The following is a 22,634-nucleotide window of genomic DNA, read 5'->3' on the forward strand; positions in this document are numbered from 1 at the left end:
CGTTTAGAAAAAATTATCTGTTCCTTCCTATGCAAGTATATAAAGTCCATTTACAAAAATAAGATGACACAAAATAAAATAAAGTATAATAACTGAAGAGGAATGTGATGGAGGGATGGAGGAGGAAACAAGTAATGACAGGATGAAAGAGTTCAAGCAGAAGCACGGAAAAGCATGTTATCGATGGCTTTCAATCTTTTGGTTTGATATTTTGCTTTCTTGTCCTAAAGTGTAATGTTGAGACTCCTGTGAATGCCATGGTTATTTGGTTCTTAATTATGTGCTTCTATTTGTAATTAATTAAGCGTAGTCTATGTATTTGAAGTCATTTTCATGGTCTTCACTAACGGCTATTTGCTTCTCATTCGTGGAAAAATAATTCTAGTGCAATTTCAAAGAATTGTACATAATGGAAGATCACTCTCTTGTTGGGAGAAAAGAAACAAATCATACAATAGGATTCAGGGCATAAACAAGTCTACGCTGTTAAACACCTTGTTTGTTCAGTGATACAAGAAATCATGTTGATCTGCTTAAATGATTAATAACTTAGCCATCGCATATGTTGAGATCAGATTTAAAATGAAGTCCACATTTCTAACATCAACCCATGGTTTCTGAAACCTAACCAGGAAGAAATGGTGGTAGTGGAATTGGTTTAGTCTCAGCAAGAATAGGCACAAAGACATCTATATTTATGGTATGAACAAATAAAGAATGGCCTTACGTGTGGGCCTATAATCTTTCTGCTTTTACTTAACAATGTTTATAAGGACTAGCATATAAACATTCTTCTTCTCAATCTTTTAATCAGATAGTTTTGGAAAATGGAAGATTTTATCGCCTTCGTTATTGTGATCATGCAGCTTCTTTTCCTATAGGAAAAGAACATAACTAAAGCTGAAGCTATCAAGTATGGGTTAAACTATAGAACATAACTCAATTAAGTTAACAAGAATCTATTAAAGGGCTAATCAAATTCCATGACTAAATACTTCTATAAATAAAGCTGAAGTAAAAAAAATTGTACCATGTGAACATTGTTCTTAAGGTTGGCAGCAAAGTCAGCTTTGAAGTCCTTCAATTTAGAGCAAACGTTGTGAAAGCCAATTCTCAAACTTGGACACGCATGTCCCGGACCCACTGATTCATGTGACGCAGACCATGCAGGCTCTTCATGGGGACCCCACGAGAAAGAGATGGAAAGATGTATATGTGCGCCCCTTGTGCAAATCAGGGAATGTGTGGTTAATGTTGGTTTGATCATCTGCGTCAGGTTCTTGAAGTGTAACCTATATGTAGGTGCCAAAAGAATGTCTTTGGTCCCCGGGGCTCTTCTTCTTCTTTCCTTCCTTTTCTGGACCTCATAAATTCCAATCCCATGAGCGCTTTCTGCGCGCACTACTTCATCTGCTTCCCCTCAACAAAACTCTCAACCACCAACTCCTGCCACCTCTCTGATCTCTCTCTCTCGCTCACTCATACACACACACAGAGCTAAAATTGTATGTATGCTTTTGATTCACATTCTACAAGCCATATACCATACGTTTTGATAGAGTTTGTACTTATTCTTCTTTCTGGTAATCACATTTAAACAGAAGAAAGTGTTTCGTCTAGAATAGTGGAATATTTTCCTGTGTGTGTTAGAAGTCCACAGTGGCCAGGCCTGAACACAGGAAAAAAATAATGCAGTCACAGGGAAATGTTTAAGTGAGAAGATCTCAGAAAGCAAGCAAAAGAATTTCTCCACTGGAGGAAATGAAAATTCACTCTTAATTGTTTGCTAGATACATATACACACTTGACAAAGCACATGATCATTAGCTGAAGACAACCACCAAGCGAAAGCAGACAGCAACAACATGGCTCCATTTATTAGTTTCTCACCCTCCTCTTCCTACCATAGGAGACAACTGCTAGCTAAGGGCGTCGTTTCTTGCTTTCACCTCTACCTTACCTTATTTATATAGTGGGCTGCAGTGCGTATGCGTGCGTTTGTGTGTGTGTGTGTGTGTGTGTGTGTGTGTGTGTGAGAGAGAGAGAGAGGAGTTTCCCATGCAGATCTATCGAGATTCCCTAGGGTTGAGTTAATGAAATGAGGTCATTCCAGCGGTCAGCAGATCACAGCATGTTATGAATTCTCCTACATAGATGGAAGGATGAGTTAAGTTCGTTCACTGAAAAAAAAAGGATGAAGCATTACTGTCCACTGTCCTTCAGAACTTACACTGTTTGGAGATCTTGCCATGGATATTTTTACACTCGATGAATTTGAGCTTTATTTCCATCTGCTATACCAAAATAGAAAAAAAAGATGAAATAATTAAGTTTTTTATTGTTATTTGGAAAAAACAAAAATAGCATTAAGATGGGTGCAAGCCTGATCAACAACTAGAGTGAGGTGGAAGCGAACCAAGATCCTTATGCCACAGAAAACTTTACCAACTCAACTAGTTGAGATGCTCAAAAATTAGATAAATTAGCTATGAGTTATTTAAATCTCAAATTAAAGCGCACAATTCAGCACCAGCATGTTAAAGATACTCTTGCCAGAAGTCCTCATCCTTTATATTGATTTCTAAGAGCACGGCTACATATTGTGCTAATTTTTATGTGGTTAGGTTTTCTTTTTCTTCTTTTTTTTTTACTTGAGGTCAAACTATATAATAATTTACATTTAACTACATTTTGGATTTTTTTTTTAGGCGACCAGAATCATTAAACCAAACTAGAATAAATACATCTAAGAGCATATGAAAATAAAATATCTAACAACTCAAAAGAAATAAATATATTTTGGTATTATAAGATGTGAAAGGAGTGGAAAGTGAATGTAATGTGAGTTTAGATTCTCGAGAGCTTTATAGCCTTCATTGGATGTGTCAATATGCATTTACAAATTGAGAAATAATGATAATGATGGAGATAGCAGAACGTCCCATCACTACAGTAAAATTAGAAAAGGCCGACCCTTTTTTGCCGATGCTAGGAAAAAGCGTCGGCAAAAGTTTCTGCCGTGCCAAATTTTGCCGACGCTTTTTAAGAGCGTCGGCATTTTGAAGAATAAACGATACTTAAAAGCGTCGTCATAGTCGTCTAGCGAAAGCGTTGCTGGGAAGCGTGGGAGCTGGACCTAGGACGACGCTTTTAAGCGTCATTATTGTCCCCGGCCTAAGACGACGCTTATAAGCGTCGAGTAAACACGACGCGTATAAGCGTCGATCAAAGACGACGCTTCTAAGCGTCGTCTAAGGCTAAAAACCCTTAAAACCCAGTGCCCGACCCCGATCGATCCCTCCCTCATTCTGCCCTATTTCTCCTCTCCGGCTTCCGTCTTCCTCCTCTCCGGCACTGCCCTAGCTTCCATCTTCCTCCTCTCTGGCGCTGCCTTTGCCACCCGTCTTCCTCCTCTCCGGTGCCGAGCGTTCGACTCCAACCTCCTCTCCTCCTTCCTCCTCTCCGGCGCCGACCGACCAACCCCGACCTCCACCTGAGGTATTTTTCTCCTCCTCCCTTTTCTCCCTCCTTCTCGTCTCGCTTGTTCTCCTCCTTCTCCGCCTCTTCTTGTTCGTGTGTTCGTGGGTGTTTTTTTCTTTTTTTACTGATACTCTAGCTTTGCCTCCGCCCGAGGATCTCCTCCTCCTCCCTTCTCTCCGGCGCCGTCCGGGCAGACCTCAAACCTCGATCGAGCGGCAACTCTGATAAGTATGATCGTTGATGCACATTGAACAATTATTATTTTTTATTATTTTGTTGCTATTTGGCTAAGTTAAAAAATTAAGTATCAAATCAGTTCTCCTAAGAGCCTATTTAGATAATCTATCAAGATTTGGACTGAATTTTCTACTGGATTTATAGGCTTGTAAGCCCATTTGAGTACCGTTTTTATCAACCCAACACTCTCCGGCCTGAATCATGTGGGACTTTTTTCCTCCTTGGAGATTAATAGGCCTAGGATCAGTTAACAAATCCAACCCCCCAGCTTCCCCAAGAACCTTTAATCAAAGGAAGGAAACATGAGTATTATGAACCATAGAAATCTTGATCAAGAAGCCCAGTCCCAATTCAGATTCACAGTCATTTGTGCAAATCACTAGATCATGATTCATATTGGAGGGAAAAGAGAAAAGCATAATTAGGGTTTAGATAATACTACCTTGAGATCCAACTGGTTCACCATTTGACCAAACGACCACAGCCACATAAAAACAACATAAATTTGTGTTAGTATGTCAATTAAGTGAGATTCATTTTTTGCAACTTCAGACCAAGCAATGAAGCACAATCCAATGCTTGTAAATTGGTTATGAAACTTTGCTAACACAAAAGGGGGAAGTGGTAACATTCATTTTTTGCAACTTCAGACCAAGCAATGAAGCACAATCCAATGCTTGTAAATTGGTTATGAAACTTTGCTTTTGGAAATGACATAGGTGATGATGATGAGTGGCTGCAATTTGAATTTTGTTATTTCTCTGATGGAGTTTTTTGTTGTATTTGATTGGTCGACAATGTTTGAAGTAGATAAATATGACAATGCATTGTGTATTAGGATTATGTAATCATAGTATCTACATTTATAATTTACAAGAAGTTGAAAGTGCACAAGAAAGGGAAACCCTTAACAACTAATGAACTAAACACAAGTGTTCCAATCACACTCATATTTTCAAAGGGAAAGGTGGCAATGCTTATCTCCATTCAGGAGTAGATAGAGGCAAGGAGTGAACTCAAATGGAAACAAAGGACTCTTTAAAATCCTTCATGAGCAATGTACTAAAAAGTGGATTGCAGGAACATAGTAGCCGGGGGGTTTCATGGCGAAGAGCATATGGCAGGTGCTATAGTGGGCACCATGTACTCAAAATGGGTTGTTGAAACATATCAATATATTTTTATGAAGTATCAAAAATCATTATTTTATATCAACTTCATGCAACAAATAAGGAAAAAAGATCAAGGCCAAAGCAATGAAAATATCAACCACATGTAATGTCTACAATCACATAATATCTATATAATGGCCACTATAGCTGCTGTAGTGGCTGTTTTTAAAACAATGTTCATAAGAATTCCGCATGTAATGTTCATAAGAATTCCGCATGTCTACAATCACACATTGTAAGTTTTTGGACTAATGAGAAAAGATCACATTCAAACTCTTCTCCCAGTTCTCTGTCTTCTCAATATTTTACTGTATTAGAATAGTTTCAGTGCCGTGCCAGTAGATTCAAGGGATGTGCCAGCTACAGTAGATTCAACACATCTTCTTCAAACTTCTTCAATGAACAGGATAAATGAGGATATCAAATCTCTCACTTCGCTTCCGGACCTTGCAAGTAATTCTTTCCTCCTAACTATAATAGAACAGATTCTTTGAGCAGCATCTAAGCTATTATCTTGATGCTATCTTGAGCAGCATCTAAGCTATTATCTTGATGGCATTGATTCCTTTCTGACTTGTAGGAATTTGGAGGTAGTTATTATTACTCTAAGAACCTTCAGGGCATACACTAGTGTTTGCCCACCAACTTTGCTTTCATGGGTGGGAAAACACTTGTTGGAATCTTTTGTCATAGAACAATTTTCCTTCTCGACATTCAAATTCTGATGGGTTATAGAAAGTTGCCACATACTACAGTGGATATGACTGTTTTGGTCTCAGGACTTCACATCATTACACACATGCCTACAAACTTTGGGCAGTTATCTGATAGGAACTTTCAGTCATGAACGTTTTGATGAGAACTGTTTAGGCAAAATAGATTTCTCACCCCTTATCTTTTTGTAGCTTTATTCATTAGCTTGCTGATTTTGGGGCTGGCCATGTCTCATTTAATTTCTGGTATTGGTGAGATTTTTCACATGCACTTGTATCTTTTATTGTACACTCTCAAATAAGGGAGAGAGCTTAATAATTAAATTGCCATAAGCATTGAGGACTTTGGAATAAAAAACTTTACTTTGTTATCATCAATTTCTTTTGGGAACAGAAAAATTGTTGAATCTGTGGGGTTTGGCATTTAGAATATACCTAAGGGCTCAGTAATTTGATTGTGCTAAAAGCATTGCTTCTATTCACAGTCCTTTCTCGCTGGCTATTTAGACCCAATTATTAGGAGGATCTTGAATGAGCTTTCTCCTTGTAAGTGGCTTTCTCTCTTCTTACTAGGGGAAAAGGGGGAAGTGGCTATCATAAATCAAATTCCCCACTTTTTTCCAAGCCTTCTTAACATCCTTTTTCTAGATGCTAACACAAATTGGTAACATTCATTTTTTGCAACTTCAGACCAAGCAATGAAGCACAATCCAATGCTTGTAAATTGGTTATGAAACTTTGCTTTTGCAAGTGAGATACATAATTATCGATTGCATTGCAGCATGCAGTATGGTGGGGAACTCACTAAACTAAAATAAGAGCAAAAGATGTTGGGGAACTCACTAAACTAAAATAAGAGCAAAAGATGGTGGGGAACTTTATTTAGTATAAATTTATCATTTAACCAAATATTGATTCTTTTTTATGCATACCAGGTAACAATATGCCCCGGGGGAGACGATATAGAGATGTGGAGTTCCAGCATTCTCAGGTGGGATCTACTTCTGATCAGTCCCTACAGTCCCAGCAGCCATGTGAGCACCAGCAGCACGAGTCAGGATCTCAGCACGAGCCTCCTGCTGATTGCCCGGAGGATGAGCTCCGGATCCAGGGTAATTCGATTTAAAGTTCATATTTTATGTTCATATTTGTCTTCAACTTTTTAAGACATATTTTATTTAATTTTAATAGATGGACAAGGGACGGTGAGGACGAGACGGGGACCCACTCAAGCAAAGGATGTGTGGAAGCTTCCTCTGGGTGAGAAGATCATCATCCGATGCAACGAATTGGGGCAGCCCATCAATAGAGCTGGAAGTCTTCTATCAAGCTTTTTAGGATCGGTTGCACGCAAGGGTCAGCTGTGTCTGCTCAACTATACGAAGTGGAATGACATGCTTCCTTCGTATAAGGTTGAGCTTCTTAAACTTATAGAGGTAATGAATTGAATTTATTCTTTTTAATTCGACACCTTCTGTATGTTAATTTGCTTTGTACCATAATTTTATTTTAGAGGTTTAATATTATTATAACATTCTGCATCTTGTTGTAGGGTAAGTTTGTACTCCCTCCAGAGAGCCATGATTGGGTGCTAAAGTCCCTCAACCGCAAATGGAAAGAATATAAAGCAAAATTGAAGACGGACTTCAAGCGCGAGGGTATGACAGAGGAGGAGGTTGCTCGTGTGACTCCTCCTGATGTATACCCTCAGCAGTAGAGGGAGCTTGTTCACTACTGGTTTTCTGAAAGAGAACAGGTCATGTATATTGTTTCAATATCTTCTATTATCTTTATTACTAATATAGATTGCAAATATATACATTGAATCATATTATACTGTGTGCTTTTATTTTGGCAGACATATTCTAATATTGGTAGAGCTGCACGAGCATCTCAAGCAGTTCCTCATACTTCATGCTCGAAGAGTTATGCGAGACGTAGAAATAAATTCGTAAGTTCTTTTGAAACTATTTGAAACTCTACTAACATATAGCACGTATCATGATATATAGTTTACCAATATACTTTCCATATGTGTAGATAGTAGAGCATGGAAGAGAGCCTGGTGAGGTAGAGTTTTATAAGATGACCCACACTCACCGAGATGGCAGCTTTGTCCGGGACAAGTCGAGAGATATAGTTGTATGTATTCATTTTTTATTTGATCATAATTTTTTTATTAATTTTACTTCTTTTAAATTATTAATGTGACTGTTTATTTTTTTGAGAGAGATATAGGAAAGAGCTACAAATCTTATTTCAGAGCGTGTCGGGGAGTCATCATCATCCGACGCGGCCAGTCGCGTCGAGGCTCAGGTCTATGCCGAATTGATGGGCCCAGAACGTTATGGTCGCGTGAGGGGTTACGGTGTCGGAGTTACCCCCACTCAGCTGTCTGCAGTGAGGCGATATACCCAAGATGCCAGACAAGGTACTAGCACTGCAGAGGTTTGTAGTTTGAAGACAGAGATGGCACAGATAAAGCAGTCATATGAGACAAGGATAGAGGAGATGAGGCAGAGTCATATGACTGATATGGCGGAGTTGAAGCAGAGCCAAGAGTTGAAGATACAATCTTTGCAGGATCAGCTTGACCATATTTCATCTTTTTTGCAGAGATTTGCTCCTCCGGTACATAACTAAATATATTTGAATATTTTATATAATTATAATGTATTCTTGTATGAGCGTGATGACTTTCGTATTTTTAGTTTCTAAAGTATTTTTTTTTCTTGTAGGTTGCTGATACTTCATCTATTCGTAGAGATGATGATGCCGTCGACTCTTGATACATCGTAGATTGTGTACTTAGGAATTTGAGATGGATGTTTTTAGAATATTTTTGAAGTACAATGTAATCAAATATAACAATATGAATATTTTGAATGAAAAGTTCTTGTTTGTGATGTGTATTTTATTATCTATGTGATTTAGTGTATGTGTTTTGTTATTTTATTAATGTATACAAAGTATTAAAAATTGCTTTTATAAAAAATTTTTTTAACAAAAATGCTATTGCCGACGCTATATAGCATCGGAAATACCAAGCAATGTTGAACGCCTTTAACGACGCTTTATAGCGTTGGTCAGGGAGCATGAGCCGGCGCTTTTAAGTGTCGGCATAGTCCAATAGAAACATCCGTGTGAAGCGTCGGTCGAAGTACGCCGACGCTTTTATGCGTCGGGTATCTCCAAACGGAACGACGCTTAAAAGCGTCGGCATAGAGCGACGACGCTTTTTTGACGCGTCGGCCTAAACCGGACCCACGCCCACCTGCCCGACGTCGGACCCACGCTTCGGGGAGCGTGGGTGGGAAATTCTCCGACGCTTAAAAGCGTCGGTATAGACGAAATATAGCGCCGGGAGATATCAATTCTTTTGTAGTGCATCCATTAAAGATGAATGCATGGTGCATTGCTTTTTTTGGATCAGCATACTGATGTTTCTTGGTCATTGAGTTGTTTTTTTTTTTCTTGACTTTACTGGCTATGCTCATGTTAGAGTAGTGTAAGTAGTTGATGTGCTCAAAAAAAAAAAAAAGAAAAAAAAAAAGAAGGTTGCGATGGCAAAGAGGCATCACATCAATTTTTGATCTCCTTTGTCGCAAGATAATTTTCTTCAAGATGATTTGTTACCAGCAATGCATTCACTTCGCAAAGACTTAGGCAAGATCCTTAGCAAATGTTGGCACCTTTGTTCATGAGTCACTTGAAACCAAAAGTGTCACGCCCCAAACCCATCACTCGGGTCGACCACGTGACATGGCCACATAATTCCTAAAGCATAACCCTAGAGATCATGTAAGGCCTAGAAGGTACAATATTCACATACATGCCAAAATTAATGATTAATGTAATTAAATCAAATCCAACCAAAATATACTGATTAATTACATAATTTCAAATGTCCGTAAGCAAAAGATAATTTAACTTCTATCTATCTAGCAGTCAGACTCCATGCTGATATCATTTCTCGTCCCACCTGATGGACTCTACAAATCCAGTGCCTCTGAAAAAGGAAGTAAGAGTAGTATGAGCTTTTCCAGCCCAATAAGAATCCTAATAGTCACACACAGTAATAATAATAAAATACTCAAAGCATCAAATAAATGTCATTTCATCATTTCAAAGGCTCAACAAACAACAAGTATATATAACCATTTCATATACATAAATCATTTTTCACATTATGTGATCCATTCACGTATTACTCTGATTCCCAAGTTTTAAGACTATTTATCACTTCTGACTTTGGACTAACCAAGATCATAACCCAGTCCAAGACTGCACAAATTCCACGCATAAGCTCGTGGCAGCTATCCCACGCGTAAGCCCGTGGAGGCTATTTTACGCATAAGCTCGTAGAGGCTATCCCACGCATCAGCTCGTGGCAGCTATCCTACGCATAAGCTCGTAGATGCTATCTCATGATAAGATTAGTCCAAACCATTTTACATGTCTAGCTTTACATGTTTAATCACATTTCAATCATATCACATATTTTCATAAATTTTCAAAAATATTCTATTTCTTCCCCATTTAATTATTTCAATATTTTCATAATAAACAAAATGCACGCCTCATAGGTATCATATCAGCTCATAAAACAAATAACAACAATAATCATAAAATAAATACAACGATAAATCAAATATATGCATAGAGGTGCTCAGATGTAGGGATTCTTACTGAAATTGTAGACTGACTCAAGCACGGATCCGAATCACAACCTACACGCTGGGGTGTTGAGTTCCCTGATCAAAATCTCCTAGTATCGCTGACTCTTCCCCTACAACATCAATTATAAATCACAAACTAAATTATTTAATATTTAAATATTCTAAACCATAATTCACATCCACTATGGGGTCCATCACCAGATCCCCAAACATCTCTATCCCTCCAGATCTAGGGCAGTCGGGGTGGCCCAACTTCCACCTTGTACCACCGGCCTATGTCGTCGCTAGCCGTGGCCGCAGCCACGCCGGCGACGATGGCCGGTCCCGGTGAAGAGACCAGGAGAAAGGGATGATTCCTCTCTCTTCATGGTTGAGAATACATCTTCCTCCCTCAAATCTTTTTGATCTAAGAGCAACAGCCATGGTGGCTGTGCCCTCTCCTTCCCCAACCCGATAACACTGCTGGCCGAACCATCGCCGGCCGCCACCGTTGCAGTCGCCGGCGATGGTGGCCGGCCAAGAGAGGGAGGGAAGAAGAGGTATTTTCCTCTTCTTCTCCAAGAACCGGCAGAACCCGAGGGAGGAAAGAAGAGGTTTCTTCTTCTTCTTCCCCAAGAACAGGAAGGATCCCCCCCCCCCCGAATGGCATGGATCCTGGCCAACCCGGCGGCCGGTGGCGGCAGGATCCAGAGAAGAGGGGCCGAAACAGGGGTACCCTGTTTCGGATCCTTCTCCGATGATTTCAACGGCCAAATTCCAAGCATTACGACCCAAAAACCAAGCAAACGAAACGCAAGGGAAGGAGATACGCTTACCTTGGTCCGACGGGGTGTTCTGGCGATCTTTCCGGCGAAAAATCGGAGGGAGGAAATCCGTGAGGGAGAGGTCTTCTTCACCCGATTTGTGGAGATTTTCGTTGAAGGGAGTAAGAACTTTAAAGCTTCCTCCACGGCCGGCCGGTTCTCGGAACCGATTCTCCTTCGGTGATCGGTCCCCCCTCCCCCCCCCCCCCCCCCCCCCCCTCCTCTCCTATAACTCCTCCCTTCCACGATCGTGCCTAGGTTACAATCGTAACAAGGGGGATGGGCCCGGTCTTTTCGGGCCGGCCCGTCAACCCTTTCCCTTTTTTTTTTTTTTTTTTTTTTCTCTTGGGTTTTCACAAAAAGAGTGCCAACCCCTTTCTATGTCCCTTCACTGAATGGCATGGATCCATTTACTACTTGGGACTAGCATTTGTATTTGTTAATGCAACCAACCTGTAATATTAATTAGTTGTTATCGTACTCAAACTCTATTATAGTTTGGCTTATATATATATATATATATATATATATATATATATATATATATATATATATATATATATATATATATATATATATATATATATATATATATATATATATATATATATATATATATATATATATATCGTGTACATACTACCATATTCAGGTAATTTATACTACAATTAGAATTATAGAAAATTATTCTACTTCTTCCTTCAATCCATCAAATACTCCTTGCCAATGAATAATGTAGGTATGCAGCAAGATGAGGTTAAAAACCTTGAGACTTTCAGAAGTAGATGGAATGGGATTGCCAACAGAATTGGGTGAAGGAGGGATGATGACAAGGTAGTATACAGGGAGGAGCTGCAGCAAGGATGAGTCTGTGTGCTGAGTTTGTTGGTGTTTCCAGCATCTTTATGGTTGGACTTTGATGGATGCTAGCTAGATGGTTACAACTTTTACTCCAGGATCACACTGTAAAATTAAGATTGCTGACCCTTAAACTCTGTGTTCACTTCAACTCCCTTGCATGCAGTTGGTCAAATAGCCCTCTTACCTTAAATAAATAAGCTATTATAGCTTGAAAGGATTATCTTCTTGACATTTAAACTTAGGTTCTACAAATTGCAATTGCTTTTTTGTGTAGGTTCAAGAAAATTGGAACTTGTTGTCAATTCATTACCATATTTGAACTCTAGAAAATCATTGATGAAAATTGATGTAGGTTTTCGGCTCTAACTTCATACTCATTTTGATAAGAATCAAATCATAATTGCATCAGTGTGAATCCACTCACCCAGCATTCAGTGTGACTCCCACTGTTGTCACCATTGCATCAACCAGGAACGGAGGCTTTCTTTCTTTCTTTCTTTCTTTTTTTTTTGGTTCCTCCGCCGTTACAACACCTCTATTCTCTACTAGATTGAGATTTATTGTTTGTGCCTGGATTTATGGATGTCTAAGAAGGCAAAATATAGCAGAGCACCCTCTATCTAATAGCCAAGGATGGAGTTCACAAATTAAGACCCTATTTGGGGGAGCTGTTGGCAGTAGAGCTGTTGGAAGTAGAGCTGTTATAAAAAGCTGTTTGTTGTTTGGTAACTACATTCGTAAAGTGTTGTGGTACTTTGTTTTGTGTTTGGTAAACAAACTGAGAAAGTACTCTTGTATGACAAAATTACCATAAAGCACATTGCATAGTATTATACAACAGAACATAATAAAACATAACATAAATTAATACATAAATATACGATATAGTATAATATTATTGTAATATAAAATAATATTATGTTAATATAGCATAATAGTAATGTAATCATTAGAGTAAATTAATATTTGGTGATATAACATAATATTAAATTATTTAACATAACATATTAATATATTATGATATAATGTAATATATATTATATTGATAATATAATATAATAATAAAAGTATAAAATATTATAATTATTAGTATAAATTAATTTCTCATAATATAATATAATATTAAATTATTTAAAATAACATATTAATGTATTATAATGTAATGTAATATAATATAATATTTATATTATAATACAATAATAAAGGTATAAAATATTATAATTATTAGTATAAATGAGCAGTACCTTTCCATCCAGCACAAACAAAAGTGAAATGCATGTCAAAATCACAACAAATACCTTTTCTAAAATGTGGTTCAAGAGATGCATACAAAAATTGAAAAGAAAAATACCTTTTCTTATGGAAGGAAGTCTGATGGCTAGGGTTCTTGGCTCCAGCAGATTTTTAGGTTTATAAAGGGACAAACTATGTAATTATTATATTTTAATATGGGCATTTTTATCAAAAATACAGCTTTCCGAAAAAGCTGAAACAGCTTCCTTCCAAAAGCTCCAAGTTGGAGCTTCATCCCAAAAGCTGTTTTCAGCTTCCCGCAAAAGCTGAAACAGCTTTTTGAAAAATTTACCAAACAGGGCCTAAAACTATGATGAAGAAAAATAGCATCCAATATCCTATACAGCAGATTGAACTAAATTATAAAAAAAATAAAATAAAATTGAGAAAATTCATTTAACATAGAGTTGGCATCCTTTCACACGAAATATTTGAGAAATGCTTAAAGTAAAAGATCCTCCTCTTGAATGGTGATATGGGAAGCAATCCCTAACATCCATCTTATGTGAAACAATTCCTGAGAACAACTATAAAATTAAATGTCATAGATATGAATGAGATAGCATCAAAGTTTGCTGGTTGGAATGCCGACGCGTGATGTCCTTGACTTCTTCTCTACGACCCTTGACAGCTCTTTAACTTCCTCCTTTGAGATGTGCCGAGGGCGGCTTAGCCAAAGGCCTCCATCAACAACCATGGTAGTTCCATTAACATATTTACCTTCAAAAGAAAATAAAGAAAGAAGAAGATTATGAGACCAAGAATATAAGATATAACAAGAAAAAAGAAGGGTGCCAAAAAATAAAAACCTATCCCAATATGAAGATGAACATATAAAGAGCTAGTAAATTGATGGAGACTGGTTAGGCTGCTAAAACATTAAGGTGGCTTTCATATAACTATTGGGAGGTCCTACGGTGTAGCAAATAATGACAACCACCAATGCAGCTACATCATCATATGACTTTTATAAGAGAACAATTCATTGCTCATCACTAACCAATCTTTTGGTAACAACCATTGGAGTCAGAAAGGAATCAATATCCCCCATCAATAGCGTTCCATCAATATTCAATACACCGCCCAAGCCGCTCAAACCGTTGCTTCACTAAAGACCCATGAAAAACATCGGGTGCAAATTCCTCATGTAACAAGTAAAGCATACAACTGATTTGGTCCCAAAACAATCCGACTCTCAAAGCATCATGGAATGAGGAGCCCAAGGAAACAACTATTCCAGCACCCCTTGTAAAGTTAAAACCGTTGCCTACTCGTTGAACATCATCTGGTTCCTTCTAGAGAGAGAACGAAGGCCAGCATCCAGATTGCAGGAGCCAGCATGGTACATTAATATTGCATTGTGTTAACAATAGCATTTCAAATATCCTAGGATTTCTTACTTCTGCATCTACACAATGGGCACAGTTATATTGATGCAACACTGGTTATGAATAAAGGGTGCTAATTAATTTATCATGCAGTAAATTTTACTGGCTGATTTAATGTCTTCAGCAAATAAGGATTTTCAAAGTCTAACTACAGCAAAAACAATTCAAAATTTATTTCAGAATTGATATTTTTCAAACTTCAGCTATATAAGACAGAAATCAACAGATCATAGAAGAGAAAAGGAAGGTAAAGAGAGTAGAAAAGTTAGGGGAATGACAGGACTGAGAAAAGATAAGAGAGAGGCCAGTGGTCCTATGTCAACATAGTAATTCTTCCACAAAAACTAATCTCCATTTCTTCTGCACATCACACCCTTCACACCCTTTTGTTCATCTAATCGGCTGCAAATCAAAACCCTACTGCGACTCTCCAAAAGGAAACTAATTAGAGATTAATCAAGCTGGCTAAAATCCTTGCTAAGAGGGCTGCTTGGTGACTCATTAGTTGCTTGAGTCCTTTCAAGGCTCTTTAAAGAACAAGCTTTTGGTGAACAGCTGCCAGAATTGACCCTGTGCACAGTCACACATAACAGAACGCTCATAGGCATAAGTTGTTGGCCTGGAGCTCTTATAGATTTCATAGACTTCAGAAGCAGCAAAAGGAGGGGTTGGGTAGGGACTAATGGCCTTACTGATGTCTTTGCAGAAAGCATTAGGACAGCAGTGACACTGAGTCACCACAAAGTAGAAAGGTGTTGAAATGCTGAATCCCCCTCAACCCCTGCCCAAATCCCTCACCCCCCTTCCCCTTTTTCAATAACTCATTAGTTAACTAATGGTGGCAAGTCAGCATCTTTTGAATGGTCTAAAATCCATATAAAACTTATATGTGTCAATTATACGTGGGCTAGGCAGTAGATCGGCCATGTGCAACCATGCAACCAAGACTTCTCCCTCTTCATAAAGGACTATTGACTAATCAGATCTAGGTTCTCAAAACAGACTTTCTTGGGCATTCAAAACCCCCCAAGATAGACTCCTAAAAATAAAATACAAGATGAAAATAAGGTAGAATGATCTAATAGAGAGAGTAAAATAACACAAATTGAGGCTCGTGAAAGGCTTAGCAAGCCACTCTTCACTGAGCTTCTTTCCTTTACCACAAAAGTCAAGCGAAAGTCTCTGAAAGAACTGGCCCTTTGCTGCTTTTAACTACACCAGATATAACAGAAGCTCTCTTTTTTCCCCTTAACTAGGCTGTTGACCATTGTTTCCTAACAGAGTATAGACATGACTAGAACACTCAAAAATGTTTTCTGATCTATCTGTTAGCCTGCATCATACCTTTGACATGCACATTACACTATTAAAAGTAATCTAGCACACGAACCTACATATAAGTACTGTATTATGTTTAACAAACAATAACAGATAAAAGAGATTGATAAGAAATTGAGGAGTTCCGGAAGAAAAAAGATATACAAGATACCAAGAACACCCAAATGATAGATGTTGTGTTTTTGGATCACATGATAACCCACATTGGCATGTAAAATAGCATAATACTCTGATACATAATGATACTGGACAATATCCACAAAGAAAAAAGCATATTTAAAGAAGCTATGGATGTGTATCACAGCATGGCAAGAGATTGACCAGCACTTGTATCTTCACCATGTGATAGAGACACAAGCATGGACCTAAGTGCTAGTCGGCACAGCATGACAATGACAAATAGATGCCATAATAATTCTTTATTGGCACATAAGATCAGAGAAAGTTCCTAATTTGTGCTAGTACTAGGCATCATTCATGCATTGTGCCAAGCATGCCAACTGGCATGGTTCAGCAGACACGCAATGGTATGTACTGTTCCAGTGCAAAGCCAACACATCTTTGGCATTCAGTACTTACACCCTTGGACCTAAGCCATAATTGCCTGATAATATGGGCTATTTTTGCCATTTGCCCCTAAGTTACTGCATCATAACTTTGAGTAGTTGTATTAGTATTTTGAGCCACCAAAAAGTTGAAGTGCTTGTAAGATCTCTTACCTACCATTCAATCACATGTCAAACAAAACAAATGCAAAGACACATTCTTTCTTAGATAAGAAAGCTTCCACCAACTTTAATTCTCATTATTGCACAACAATGTTTGAAATTTTAAGTGCACAATACCATCTCGAATCCATGTCATGCCACATATCAAGACAGTATTTTCCAGTTCACTACTGAGTGCAGTACTGCATCACCACATGAATGATACAAGGTTGATACACAAGATTTCAGACCTTGTTGCAAAAGTTGTCCAATGACTTTGAGCATGCAGTCCAACCTTTTCTAGCCTTATTGTTGGATAGTAAATAAAGCTTTAGTTTGCCAACCATGCAAAGTAAACTATTAATAAACTTTGAGAGTATAATTTTTTTCAAAGCAAGGCAATTTAAACAGTATGGCAGTTATACATTTATCCATAAAATGGGGTAAATTTTCACCTTAGACATTAACTGAAAATGGGATGACATTGAGATCATGAAAACCTAAGATGTTCAGTTGTAACCAGATATAGAAAATTAAATTGAGTAAAAGGAACAGCAGATGGCGCATAAATTTTTTTCAAAACATGGCAATTTAAACATTATGGCAGTTATACATTTATCCATAAAATGGGGTAAATTTTCACCTCAGACATTAACTGAAAATTGGATGACAGTGAGATCATGAAAACCTAAGATGTTCAGTTGTAACCAGATATAGAAAATTAAATTGAGTAAAAGGAACAGCAGATGGCGCATAAAGTCAGACTAGGTTACAACCTGCATCAGAAGCCAGGTACAGAGCAGCCATCGCTATGTCCCATTTCTCCCCAAATTTAAATAGAGGCATGTATTCCCGTGTTTTGGGCTTCATCTCTTCTGGCGAAAGCTTTCTTAGTCCAGGAGTGCCTTCTATTGGTCCTGGAGCAATCCCATTGACCCTTATATCATAATCAGTACCCCATTCTAGGGCCAAGGACCTCGTAATACTATCAACCGCTGCCTGTCAAAGCAGAATATCACAATATATGTCGATGCTACTAACTCATTTACACAAATTATGGTAACATACCTTGGCTGCAGACACGTGAATTTGGTACCAAGATGCCGTATAGTGCAGAGTTGCACTTATGTTCAGAATAAGGCCACCAGTAGAAGGACCTTTTCCAGGCCCTCCTTTTTTCAAATACTTTAGAGCTTCATGACACATTGTATAAGTGCCAACAGAATCAATGTCCAACACTGTAAATTGGAGCAAAAATGACCATTCAATTAGCACTATTCTAAAGATAGAATTTCCAAAGTTTTCAAGTTCAAATATATCAACAATATAAGTTAATCAAAGACAGAGCCAACAAGAATTTCTTATGACTGCAAGATAACCGGTACAATCATAATCACTGCCTTTTATCCAACCCAGTTGGGATCAGCTTTATAAATCCTGTTCCTTGATCCATTACAGAACACTACATTGTCGACATTAGGGATAACAATGTGTTGGGCTAGCCAGAGCAGCCTCACCAAAAAAGCCAGGTCCAAGCTCAAGATTTAGGCCTTAAAGTCCAATCGGGGCCAAAAGCTAATGAAGCCTAAATAAATCAGGGCCAAAAGCAGGTTTGAACATCCCATGAAAATTGACTTAATCCCAAAAGCAAGCCCACCCCGGCCCAAAAATACCTGTGTTCGACCAAGCTCAAGCTTGGCATTCTAGGCTAGATATGTTACTTGGACCCTTTGATTTAACCTAAAGTTAGCACACCCGACACTTGAACATGGACATTGCTGTGGCACTTGGACATGACTTCCTAACATGGTCTGCCGAACCGATCGGAACCGGTCGGTTCAGGCTGTACCGAACCGGTGACAACAGCTACTGGTACGGTTTGGTTATAAAAATCGGTACCGAACTGAAACCGGTGCGACTGGCACCGATAGAAGCAGGGAAGAAGAGGAAAAAATAAGAGAAGAAGAAGAGAAAGAAGAAAAGAAAGAGAATAGAAGAAGAAGAGAAGGCAAGTACCGGGAGAAGGAGGACCTCTCTTCCTTGCTCGCGGGCGGGACCTCTCTTCCTTCCTTGCTTGTGGGAGAACGGGCGAAAACCAGGAAAGAGAGGAGAAGAGAGGAGGAGAGAGGGGAAGAAGGAGGGATCGGGAAGAAGAAGAAGAGGCGAAAAAAATAAAGGAAAAAAGAAAAACCCAGCGCGCGGGGGCGAGTGGGGAATCGGGCACGAGTGGGGAACCGTGAGCCCGCTAGCGCCCGCTCGCTTTCCACGCGCAAGAAACTGCGCCCGCACGTGGTTCCCGGCGCGGGCTCGCCGGGCGGGGCAACAAGCCCCCGCGGGCTGCCCCGCGTGGGCTTTTAACACCGCACAAAGTGGCATTATGCGGACGCGCGCCCGCGTGTCGGACGTGTTTTTTTTCTATCTCGACCGGTTCGGTATCGATTCCAACTGATACCGAACCGGTACCATACCAGTATTAGTCTTCACCGGTACATCGGTACTATCGGTACCGCAGACCCTGCTTCCTAAGAAGTAATGCTTAGATATTGGAATGATTCAACACCTAAATACACACTAACACCCAACACATAACCAAAGTTCATGTAACATAGAGGCTAAATTCCTGAAGGTCAGGCTTGAGCCTGAGGATTTCCTAAGTTGAATTAGGCCCTCGCATTTCAGACCTCTTGACGGGACTTGTTAAGAAGCAATTAGGTTTTCTGATTGATTAAGGAACCAAAATGTTGCAAACAACTAAGATTATGATTTTTCAACTTGGTGCAGACTTGATCAATACAAAAGCTTAAAGAAAGACACCCTGGAATCATATTTGTGATCTGTTAGACCACCTCAATGTGGCGAGATGGCATCTACCTGTTCGGAACCCATTTGGTGATAAATTCTCTGGCGATGCAAGAAAATTGCCTGCTGCCCCGTTAACAAGAATATCAAGCTTTCCAAAATGTCTAACTGTTGTTTCAATAACCCTAGCTGCATCCTCCTGCTTACGAACATCTCCCTCAAGCCCAATTGCCTGCGAGTCATATTGAGCAAACATTACTTGACAAGTAACGAACTCAAACAAACTGCTAACTACTTGGAATAATTTCAATGTAGTATGATACTCTACCATGTTATGCGTATAAAGTCAGAATAGCAAGTGGAACTTTAACTCATTAAAGCACCTAGATCACATAGAGCTCATTGCAAATCTTGCATATCATACTTCAGGAGAGAAACAGGATATATAATAAGGCTCAATGAGGGTAGTCTCTGCCCAAATAAAGTCACAATAGCATGTAGAACTTGGACCTCAATGTGCTTCGGTCAATGTAATTTTTTGCAAGCTCCAAGTTGGGAACAAAATTGAAGAATAGAAAGAAAAAACTTCCTAGTTTGTTGGCTAAGTAATCATCCCTAAGTGTGCGCTTGAGTGTGGCGGATCTCATCTCTTAATTTTTTGATATGGTTAGACATTAGGATAGGTTGGGAAGTGGGGCTTTCTGTTGACATTTCTAAGACTCCTGTTTTTATTGATGAGTCGGGGTTATTCTAATTGGGACTTACTAGGCCTTCTGCCCAGTCTCCCTTTCTTTTCCCCTTTCCCTTCTTCTTTTCTTTGCCCTCTCCTTCTTTTGGTAGGTTCGTTTCTATCCATATTTACCATCTCATTTTCTTAATGCAGTGGTGATCTAGTCACTGCATCACCGTTTTTCACAAAAAGAAGAAGATGAAGAAGAAGAACAGGGAGAATCAATTTCCAATTTTGCAATCATTCTAATTTTTGAATGCGGAAAGTGAAGAACTCAACTGTGAGACCCTATAGAGGTGTTGCAACGTCAAGACCCTGACAATAACCGATATAAAAAGCAAGCTTACATGCTGATTTATTTTCTAGAGTATGTCTGCTTGCATGACCTGCACTTGCTTTTTGCAGGCCTTATAGAAAATCATGTCCCCTATGTTGCCCTTATGATTACAATTCATATCTGCTGCCACCGCCTTAACACTTCCTGAATGCCTCATGCATATGAAAGGCCTTGCACATCACCAATCATGCAATTTGACATGATGTTTGAATATAGAGATTGCAGAATTGTTGAGTTAATTGCAGTTATCATGAAAGTAAAAAATGTAAAAAGATTTCTATGTATGTGTTCAAACCATGGAGTCTCTTAAGAGTTAAGACAATATCTGATACATCACATCCTACTAAATGAGTGCTTTTGGTGTTGCCTTCACATTTTTGACCCGGTTGTTTCCACTTTATTTTGTTGATAATAAAACAGAGCTTCTTTGTTCGCTCTTCTATAATTGTCTCTGATTTTCATGAATATACTTTTCTACAGCCTACTTAAGAATATTAAAATTTGCAAGGGAAAAATAAATATCAGAAAGAGATTCAATCAAGAACAAAATATACCAATAAATCGAGGTAGTAAAATATGAAACATTTGTAGTATGAATTCCTAATATAACAAAAAAAGATCAGTTTTAGAGATTGTATGCATGTAGAATTATTACTATAGTTGAAAAAATTATGTGCCACTGCGAAGTGTTGGAAGGTTGCTGCACTGTTATGTTCAAATTCATGAATAGCATCCAGCTATTACCAATTAGATGAGCAAAAAACCTAAGAAAAAGAATTATTAACTTTTCATCCAACATAATTGCTCTGACGGTCAAAACAGTTATCAATTATAGCATCACTCCCATCAAATAATTTTAGGTAATTATCAACACTTATAAAGGTCAAATTTATCAAAATTAGATCAGTCACAACTCACAACACCATGAAACATATAAATCATCCAAAAAAGCCAATTCATCGCAACAAAAATCAATTTCCAAAGTCAACGGACACCAAGCTTGAAAAGATCACAAATTTGACGTCATAACAACCGGCAACAGCGCCAGACACATCAAAATTCATAAAAAAGATGACTCTTTTCACGAATTCGAGAGAGAATCTGAGTCGAGGGGTTCACCGCAATCCCCTCCGATCGGAGGGCGGCGACGGCAGCGTCGAGGACTTGGCGCCGGCGGCCCATGATGGCGACGCGGGCGCCATGTCTCCCGAATTGGGTGGAGATCTCGAAGCCAATCCCTGACCCTCCTCCCGTTATCAAAGCCACCTTCCCCTTTAGTAAGTCCGGCTTGAAAGGAGACTCCATGGAAGGTTGCACGCGCTCTCTCCCTCCTCTTGCTCTCTTGGCTTGGATGAAGTGATTGATTTGCCTATCCAATTAATAGTTTTGGTGGTGCGGACTGTCCCGTTTGAGTGTTTTCCTAACCTAGCACCCAGCTATGGGTGGCAAAATATGGCCCGGCTCGCCAATTCGATTCATATTCGACCCACTATAAATAGGTTGGGATTTGACTTAAACAAATTCGAGTTATAAACAAATTAACCCGTTTAATCTGTTTATTAATTGAATCGGATACATGTTTTAAATGTCTAACCTATTTAACCCGTATAACCTGTTTAATATATGGATCTCATTGGGCCTGATTTTATCCCAAATAAAACAGATGGAGGCTAACGATTCCAAGATCCAACAGCTGGGAGCGGGAGATGAGATCACCAGATGAAAACCTAACTAAACCCGGGTTCTTTCCCTCTTTCCCTCCTCCATCTCTCCCTCTCTTCCCTCGGCTGCCGAGCTGCTGAAGGTCTCCCTCCGACCTCGCCCCTTCGGCCATCGCCCCTCCGTCGAAGACTGGAGCCGGCCATTGCCTCCCTCTGCCAATTGCCGGCATTCTCGTCCCCTCATTCTGAGCTTTTCGTGAGATTTGACCTCGGTCCCCTAAGATTCGGTGAACAAACGAGCCGAGGAGGTCAGTGAGGAGGGACTCGATGATTTCGAGGAGAAGCAGAAGATCCAGGGATGCTAGGCCTTCGATGATGCCGAGGAGGTCGGTGAGGAGGGACTCGACGATGATAGCGGCGCCGCCGGTGTCGGGGT

General features: G+C 39.2%; 1 protein-coding gene across 1 annotated transcript; it reads right to left on the bottom strand.

Annotated features, from left to right (window-relative positions):
* Positions 1-13,610: 13,610 nt before the first annotated feature.
* Positions 13,611-21,949, bottom strand: SDRB (short-chain dehydrogenase-reductase B). Its single transcript, XM_008799995.6, has 5 exons — positions 21,657-21,949; positions 19,543-19,702; positions 17,740-17,909; positions 17,448-17,670; positions 13,611-13,958 (listed from the first exon to the last, which is right to left on the bottom strand). The coding sequence occupies exons 1-5, from the start codon at positions 21,840-21,842 to the stop codon at positions 13,804-13,806; spliced, it is 894 nt and encodes a 297-aa protein (XP_008798217.3). The 5' UTR covers positions 21,843-21,949; the 3' UTR covers positions 13,611-13,803.
* Positions 21,950-22,634: the final 685 nt, after the last annotated feature.

This window comes from Phoenix dactylifera, chromosome 14 (assembly GCF_051530095.1).
Source record: "Phoenix dactylifera cultivar Ajwa chromosome 14, Ajwa_hap1_PhDact_Kaust_v1.1, whole genome shotgun sequence".
NCBI classification, from domain to species: Eukaryota; Viridiplantae; Streptophyta; class Magnoliopsida; order Arecales; family Arecaceae; genus Phoenix; species Phoenix dactylifera.

Excerpts from the sequence above, each read along its gene's own strand:
- SDRB (XM_008799995.6), bottom strand. The coding sequence starts at position 21,842 with ATGGAGTCTCCTTTCAAGCCGGACTTACTAAAGGGGAAGGTGGCTTTG. Across the intron at positions 17,671-17,739 it reads TTCACGTGTCTGCAGCCAAG|GCAGCGGTTGATAGTATTAC; the intron begins GTATGTTACCAT and ends CTGCTTTGACAG. Across the intron at positions 13,959-17,447 it reads GTACCTGGCTTCTGATGCAG|GTAAATATGTTAATGGAACT; the intron begins GTTGTAACCTAG and ends TTTCTTTTGAAG.